At 48.2% G+C, this 8943-nt stretch overlaps 1 protein-coding gene across 3 annotated transcripts in view; it reads right to left on the reverse strand.

Annotated features, from left to right (window-relative positions):
- Positions 1–8451, reverse strand: part of LOC104827890 (cysteine protease ATG4B) — a 42823-nt gene extending 34372 nt beyond the window's left edge. For all 3 annotated transcript variants that reach the window (XM_010561206.1, XM_010561207.1, XM_010561209.1), the window contains exons 1-3: positions 8369–8451; positions 1948–2046; positions 1345–1416 (exon numbers count right to left, since the gene is read on the reverse strand). In XM_010561206.1, the coding sequence (XP_010559508.1) occupies positions 1345–1416; positions 1948–2046; positions 8369–8378 (181 nt within the window). In that variant the 5' untranslated portion in view covers positions 8379–8451. The remainder of the gene's footprint in view (positions 1–1344; positions 1417–1947; positions 2047–8368) is intronic.
- Positions 8452–8943: the final 492 nt, after the last annotated feature.

Raw genomic sequence — 8943 nt, forward strand, 5'->3', positions numbered from 1 at the left:
GCCTTAGCACAGCTGGTAGAAGTAGTTTATTTGTAATACTGCTTTCTTCTTTCAATCCTACGCAATTACTCTGCACAAAAAGCACAGGGAGAAAAATAACCCAAGAGAACTATTTAATCAACTTCTGGATGGTCAGCAGCTATCTTCTGCAATTTTGCCAGCAATTTTTAACATATACAACAGCCAAAACTGATAATGTGTTATAAAATTAGCATAAGACATTCCCCTTACCCTCTGAAGAGCTTACAATATTTAAGTGGGCAAGCATAAAGAGGGAAGTGGCCAACAATATAAGGGAGAACTGGGAGAAGAAAGACTGAAGAAGGAAAAGGTTTACTGTACGACATGCAAATTGTATCTATACTGTAAATGGGAAATGACTCAGAAAATGGGATTTCTTTTTGCCCCCCCCCGCCCTTTAATAACTCACATAGAAACCCCAATTGTGTTTGTGAGCCATAGTTAAACACATGCTAACCCTTCAATTTCAAACGCATGTTTAACTATGGCTCACAAACAGGAATTTAAAGGGATTAAACTGCATCCAAGATGTCTCATAGCTTGTTAGGCAAAGGGTTTCGCAGTAGGAAAAGAACAAAACAAGCCAGAAGGACCAGCTACCAAGAAGTCTGTTTTCCAAATCTAAGCCATTTTCCCCATTGACTGCTGGGGATGATGTTGACATTGGGGACACAGATGGGGCTTGGAGTCCCATTTACCTGTTCTCGGATCTCTTCTGATACACCTTCCACCTAGCACACAAAACCAAACCGCAGAAGAGACCATGCAGAATACCATAAGGAATGAAGACATCCTCCTCTGAGTTCACTGTGAAATGTTCCCCATATTACTACAGCTCCCGTGTGTAACAGCCACTTCAGGCATTTAAAAACCCCCCACACAAACAAACCCACATATGGTTTAGAGCAGATGCACAAAGGCAGTAATTTCTGTATCACATCTCTAGCTTTCATCGTTTTAATCCAATTCAAGCCCAAGAACATCATTAAATAATATTTCACGTTAGACTTATGTAGGATCTAGTGAACATGAAGTACAAAAATCTACCCATGCTGCTCAAAGAAAGGATGTTTCTAGGTAGGCTTCCCAAACTCATTCTTGTGTCCTTTTTAAAAACACTGTAATCTGTCATACCCAAGGGGATAAGGAATTCTCATTATCAGATAAACAAAAAGTCTATCCTATCAATTAAATGAAGTGCATTTCAGATTCTTATAAACGGAAGTGCATTAATGTTATGCTTGTGGGGACTGTTTTATTAGGTAGAGATAACCGGATTATCATCATTTCCAGGATGTACTTAGACTCATCCACAGTACATACCAATAGCAGGGAAGTTCTTTCTGTAGGTGAACCAAAGCCGAGAGGTCACATCCAACAGGATCTCTTCTTTCTCTGAAAAATTTTCAGAATCGAAAGGCATGCACATGAGGGTAGCACCAAACACAGCTAAATCCATCTCCCACTCACCTTCCCTAATGACAACAGCATTCTGCTCCTCACACAGTATGCATGCCCAGAGAGACAAAATCGGGATGAGGAACAGGACAGTGCCACTGTGCAGAAGAAACCTTCTTTTTCCCCCCAAATAGGTGCAATCAACCCAAAGACACTATGGCCATAGGCAAATTATGAAGCAGTAAACCATCTTTGTGCCTTTCCCCTGAGGTATCCCCTGGCCTCAACCATCCTGGCCTCATGACACAAGTCCCAATAACTACTATATGGTAACTTTCTGCACAAAAATATTCCAGAGCCTGCGGAGATGGCCAGACAGAAATATGGCAGTTATGGTCTGGATGCTTTGCCAGCAGACAGACAGACTCTGCAGTGTGTTTATAGGGTTTGCAGTCACTTTGCTGCTCAGAAAGCAAAGTGCAACACTAACAAAGTCCTCTGGAGTATTGCATCGTGCATGCAAAATACCTGTAAAAACACTGTATTTCCGGCCAAGGATCCAAACAGGTTCTTTGGTCTCAGGGAAGTCTTCATATTCAAACCTGAGAGTGTCATAGGTAAGAGTAGCTAGAAAGAAAAAGAAGAAATTATATATCTTCTATAGCTTTTCCTCGTGTTTTAAAAAATCATACAAAACTACAGAATCAGAGCTGCTGTGGCCCAGTAACTTACACACCCAGAGCACCTGGCTCTAGCTGACAAGAAAAGGTACAGCTCCCCTTACGGCCACCAACTCTGGAAAGCAGAGAGAGCTGACACAGCCCTGGCTCACTCCTGGCTGTTCCACAAGCAGAAAAGAAGAGGGATTTCCAGGTTAGGTGAGCTCTATGTTCTGTCCAGTGCAGAAAACGGTCAAGAAAACGTCTAGGGCTTTAGCTGGCAGCTGTTCTCTCTTTCCCAGAACAGGCATCATCGTGCACGTCATCAGCAATGATACCGAGGTCCTCTTTTCAAGTGAGCAAAGTGATTAAAATCCTTCTTCCAGAGAATATAATTTTTGGTGGTGGAACACAAAAAGCACAGATTGCATTAAGATGGGAATTAAACTTTGCTCTGCAAGTCAGGCCCTCCTCAAAAGGCAATGAATCCAGCAGTAGTCATCACATGCACTGAAAACAGCCTGCAGCTTGAGGAGCAGCACTGCCTTTACAAATATCACACTAAAATCTGAGGAACACAGATCTGTGCAGAGATGTACTTGTTCACAGGCAATAGACAAACCTTATGTCTATTTTACTGGCTCCCTTCACAGCACGGCATCCATCAGTGCCTAAGTATCCATCCTCTTACACAACCACTACAGAACAACTCAGCAGCACAGGCTGCCCTTGGATCAGGGTAGTTTAAACTTTTGTGCAAAAGGCACAGGGAACGGGGAGGGGAAAAAAAAAAAAAAAAAAAAAAAAAGGAGAGTTGGATGAACCATGCTCCGCTAGGCCTGTATTTGGAAATAAGGCACTTTAAAGTGGTTTGGGAACCCTGGAAATGAACCATCTAATTTTGTAGGTGTGAATTCTTTAACAAACCACCTATAAAATTTAAAGCAGAACTAAGCCAGACTGTTCTGTAACTGTAAAAGTGGCTATTGAAAATATCTCTCACAGCAAATGCAATAAAATGTGCAGTAATGTGACATGAGTTTAAAACAGGGCAACGGACTAAACGACCACAAGCTCCTCTCAGCCCCGTTTGCTGTGAAAGCCACCACTCTCCATAGCGCACGCCTTGCTTTTTGCTTCCCAGGAGAGTCACCTGCTGCTTTTTTCTCGTGCTGCCTACATAGCAGACCTCACCCTTCTCACGAATAGATGTTCGTGGATGAGCTTTCCTCCCAGTCATTCCCCACTTAGCCTTCCAAAGCATTATCTGGTGCACCAGTAAATAACAACTTAGCAGATTTGCATCAACAATAGCTCCAGAAAGTCACCACAAAGTTCTGGTCCCTCTCCTTCCAGACATCTAGGATACTCCATGTTGTGCTTGGGCAAACAAGCTACACAAGACATTTTGGCCTCCTGTAGGTACTTCATCAGCCTTCCGCCCCTGGGCTCTCTGACCTGAAATTCCAATTCCAAATGTCAAAGAAAATACTTAAGTAGCAGCAGCAAGACACCATCACTAAGACCAGCTACTCTTTAAGTAGGAACCCTGGCAATATCGATGAAAATAGGCTCCAAAATCAAATTCTGAATTAGACTCTGGCCCTAACCACAGCCCAACAGATTTAAAGCATGTTCCTTGGGTGAATTAGTCTACAGACTGTTTCAGGCACATTTAGGATAGCACGGCCCACATGTTCCCATTCCTATCCAGTGATGTGACTTCTCAACAGCCACCTAAGCAAAGCAATTCTGCTTGCACAGAAAAGTTCCAGCAAATTAATGCAGTCTGTTCCTCTAACAAACTTTAGCAGGGAAATTAAGAATTTCTTTACCAAACACTAGCCAAATTTTATGAATCCCCAGCAGTCCATGTTTTCTGTACCTATCTTCACTTAATAGCTTGGCTTGCTTTGCCCCGCTTCTTGCTCAATGTTGGAGATTTCTTTCCAGGGAAGGAAGCGACGTGACTTCTGCAGATGTTTTCAAGAGTGCATCACTTTCTACTTTCTCCCTTAACTTTCAGAAGTTCCCCTTTGGGATGAGACATTACAAATTTATTCTAACAGCTCAAAGGAAGGCCAGTTGTTAGGATTTTTTAAAATTCAGTGTGTTACCCAATACAATCTTAACACAAAAACTGAAGTTCTCAGGTTTTAAAGCTGCAAGAAATATTTTGTCAGTTCTCAAGCTTGCTGCGAATCCAGGGCTCTGTCAAAAGAGCCTCAAATAGCTTAAATAAAATGACTGAAACAAGGATGCTACATAGAAACTATCAAGCTACCCACCAACCCTCTTCTTCCTAGCAACACTTCCTCGCCTTCTCAAATGTCACACCCTGTGTGGCTCCACATTTTGCAGGGCACCAGGTCCTTAGCAAGCAGAGGATTTACAACTGGCAGCCTCACGGCAAGGATTTGCTGGAAAGGGGCTGCTGGAGTCTCTCCCCTTCAATCAAAGCTAGGAGAGGAAGGGGTCAGCAGGCAGGAGGGATTCCCAGGCTGCCCGCTGGACCAGCTGCATATTCAGGGAGCACAGCGCATGCAAACTACAAGTGCCATGACACTGCACATTCGGGAGGAGAGTTTCAGACTTGCAGTCCTTCAGCTGAATGCCCAGCATCTGGGCTCTGTGCAAAGGTCCTGCAGCTCCAGCGGCACATCCGAAAGATGCAGTCAGACATTAGTGCCCATGTTGTTTTTTTGGAAGAATATACTTGCCACCATCTGAAAAGGCACAACTGTTAAATGCAGGAGTTGAGGTTTCACCTTCACAGGGAGGAAAATTCAAGTGAGTGCTCCCAGTTAGTATCAACGATGTTGTAATGGGAGCAGTAAACTCCCCACAAGGCTTGAAGCCACTAAGTGTTTCCTTTACAAACACCTACCTTCATACACTCTGGCACTTTTTCAAAACTACATCCACTGTGCTATTGCCCAGATGAGCTAAATATGAGCCAAATATGAGCCAGTGGGACCCAAACAATTCAGGCAGGGGTACAAAGAGTGTCACAGCTTGCACTGGAGCCTTTCTCTCCCTTACAGTTAGAGGCAAAGGGTCTGAAAATAAATAAAACTGGAAATTCACCAAGCAGAAATCCTATTCAAAGATGCTCTTTTCAGAGCTGCAAAAGTCGGGTGAGATCAGCAGATTTCTCAGGCAGCACTCCAAAACTTCACCTTCAAGAAGCCCTCAATCTGTTTTAAATACCGACCTCTGAGCATCCAAGACATTAGAGCAGCAGCCTCTGCAGAAAATCCGAGTGTGCATCAAATACAACAGTTCAACTTCTCTCTGTGCACAGTGGATTTATAGTTAAAAAGCCAAGAGTTTCAGCCCTGCAAAGCACACCCTGAGAGAGGCAGCCTCGCTTTCCAGGAGCCTTGGGCATGCTGTGAATGACACGAGGTTGGCTAGATCTCTGCCCCATGGGCACACCTTCCACAGGGTCTGCTGCAGTGTCCCAGAACACCTTCTCACCCCACACCCTACCGAGAAAGCCTCGACAGAAAAGGCAAAGCTTTGTACGTGCCACTACAGAAAGCACCTACATTAAACAACCTAGGTAAAGGCATTCAGACTAAAACCGCATTAAATAGCGGCATTAAACCTGAACATTTGAGTTGTCTTCCACTTTTTTGCATGTGGTTAGATCTACTCAGTTACAAGACAGCAGGCCACATTACAAAAGCCTGCCTTGTATGAAGTGCAGGGAACCAACCCTTGACATACTCAGCACATGCCTGCAGTATCAGAGACTTTCAGTATCAGTTTACTAAACATGAGTACGTGCAAGGTTATTGAACAGCTATACAGCATCATCTTGACATAGACCAAGAAAAACTGTCTCAATACATAGAATTAGGGTAGAGGGTGAAATCTTGCCTCCATTCTTATATTCTTAAGCTGTACAGTGAAAAAGCTGAGATAAAAATATTATCCCAACTTGTAATAAGCTCCCACATAATCAAACACAGAAGCACAGCCGGGCACCGGGAAGCAGACCCTGACTGGTGATGTCAGTTTGCAGATGTGCTGAAGGCAAGATATGGGCTTAAGGCAAATATCAAGTCCTTGAGAGCCACTAACTTTATCTGCTTTACCAAAAGCAAAGCTATTCGTTTTTCTATCAACTTTCAAAAACAAATAACAAGTCAAAACTTTGATGACTCAAATAGAAACATGGCAAATATCAAGTCCTTGAGAGCCACTAACTTTATCTGCTTTACCAAAAGCAAAGCTATTCATTTTGCTATCAACTTGTGAAAACAAATAACAAGTCAAAACTTTGATGACTCAAATAGAAATATGGCAAGTGATTTTCCCTGTGGTCCGCACAGCAAAACAGCTGATGTTCACTGCAGCATCAATCATCTTGGTTACAGTTTGCCTATACAGCTTAGGTGTTTTGTCGAAAAACTTTTTATACAAAATACTGAAGCAGGGATTTAGAGCATCACACGGAAGGAAAACCAGGCTTTGCAATACCTCCCTTCCCAAACTGCTTTTCGGTCTTCCCCCAGTCCCTGGAGAGGCCCCTCTCTCCGACACTGTAATGCTCCTCAGGCAGCACCTGCAACAGCTTAGAGACATTTTCCCCGAGTACTTCAGCCTCCAGTTACCACCACCACAAAAGAATCAGAAATGGGGCAGACAATCATCTCCCTCAGCTGATAAAGCTACATCACCTGAGACAGAGCAGAGAGGAAGAAAGCTACTGGATGTAGGATGTTACAAAAGAGAGTCAAGAACAGGTAAATTTATTGTGTTAGTAAAGCTTATTGTTGAAAAACGCATAGAAAACAGATAATCAAAGAACAGCCTGAACCCTTATTTCTGGCCTTTGCAGAAACTAAGCTCTTTCAAACAAGACAAATCCCGATTATCTAAGCAACAACAAGGAATTTAGAGACAGCCAGGGAGGAAAGTCAGTTAACTGGAGCGTAGCATCTTCTTGGAGGCCCAGAGCAAGCAGCTCAAAGTCTGCCTGTCAGGTCTCCAACTGTCTCAGGAACAGGGCTGGATGCAAAGGGGCTTGAGCTCTCATAGCTCCAAGGCAATGAGACACCCCCCCCCCCTTTGTATAAAGGGGATCCAGCCCTACTGTCTATCCCAGCAAAGTTTTCCTTCCCTCGAGAAGCCCTGCAATGCTTATGCAAAGGGAAAGCAAACATATCTCCCAGCTCATGTTGTGTTAGTTCACTTGCTGGAATGTGTTTTGTTCCCAGGAGCGAGAGACTGGATGCAATGATGTGCAAGGACGCACCAGGCAGAAAGTTGGGACGCTATCAAACGGCCTATACTGACAACAGAATCGCCTGCACCAAGGACAAAAACAAGTCAAAACAGCAGTCTGGAGGAATGAGAACTACAGATTACCTCCGCATACACATGCTCGCCCAACGCAGAGGAGGAGCCCACGTGGCACAGGAAAACGTTCGTTATTATGGAACAACACTTATCTCTGCAGAGGGTGGATGAAAGCTGTTACTATGCGAAGGCTAGAAGGAAGTCCCAAGCCAAATGCCAACATGCTTCCTTTTATCTCCCCCTGTATGAAAACAAAATCTCTATTGCAAACAGCCTTGCCGGCACTCTCGGTAAAGGTGACGACCAGTCACGACGAGCGGCCAAGTCGCCTTTACCCCTTGACGCAGCAGAAGGCAGCCACAGCGCCTGGGGAGTGGAGCACAGCACAAGGACACCCGCCCCACCACCGCTTCGGGAGCCGAGCACAGCACCGGGACACCTGCCCCGCCACCGCCCGGGCCCTCCGGTTCGCTTCCCGGGCGGCGCCGTCCAGGCCACATCGCCAAACAACGCGGAAGAGCTCCAGGCTTTTTAGGGACAACGGCGAAAGACGGGCTGGGAAGGGTAGGAAGGATTCCCCCCCCCCCCCGCGCTGAGCTGGCTCCCTCTCGGCTCTGGCCTGCACCGCCGGTACCGGGGTCACCGCCGGGCCGCCCCGAGCCTCCACCGTTCCCCTTAGGGGAGGCGGCGGGGCCCCTTAGGGCCCCACAGGGCTGGGGACGCCGTTTCCAGGGCCGTGCCCCGGGGCGGTGATCGGGCCGGGGGGCGGTGGCTTCTCCCGCCGCCGCCCGGGCAGGGACCGCGCCTCAGAGCACCGGGGGAGGCCGCGCCGCTCCGGGCCGCGCCGCCCGGGCCTGGGCTACCCCGGGAAGCCGCAGACCGCAAAGGGCCGCCGGGCCGGGCCGCGGGCTACCTGAAGGGGAAAGCAGCCGCCCTCCCCTCGGTCGCGGCGCGGGAAAGAGGCCGCCCCCGCCACCCACCTGCGTCCATGGCGGCGGCCCCGCCGAGGGCTGCGGCCGTTGCCGTCCCCACCGACACATACGCCCCGGCGCAGCGCTGCGCGGCTGCTGGCGCGAGCGCGGCGCCCGCCCAATGGGAACGCAGCTCGCCGCCGGGCTCCGCGGCGGTTGGCTGCCGGCAGCGCTCGTCACGGTTCGGTGCGCCGTGCGGCTTCCCCCGCGCACTGGGGGCTGCCATTTTGCCGTACGGAGGGGCGACGCGGAGAGGGGAGAGGCGTCGGGTCGGCAGCGGAGCTGAGGCTGGGGGAGGCGGCGTGGCGGCGAGTAAGGGCTCCGCTCGCTCTGCGCGGCGCCGGCAGGAGCGGCCGGTAACACGTACGCCCGGGGAAGTTCCGCCGTACGGGCGCGACCATCGTGTTGTACGGAGCTGGCCGAGCCCCGCCCCTCTTTCCCCGGGGTGGGGGTAACTCCCCACGTCCGCCCCTCTCGGAGACGCCTTTGACGGCTCGGCCGCCGCGGACCGAGCGTGCTCGTCGGGAGGCGGACGTCCTGCGGCGCCGAGGAGGCAAGCGAGCGGTGCCGGGAGCGATGCCCCC

This window comes from Haliaeetus leucocephalus, unplaced genomic scaffold, assembly GCF_000737465.1.
Source record: "Haliaeetus leucocephalus isolate CR32 unplaced genomic scaffold, Haliaeetus_leucocephalus-4.0 Scaffold143, whole genome shotgun sequence".
Classification (NCBI taxonomy): Eukaryota; Metazoa; Chordata; class Aves; order Accipitriformes; family Accipitridae; genus Haliaeetus; species Haliaeetus leucocephalus.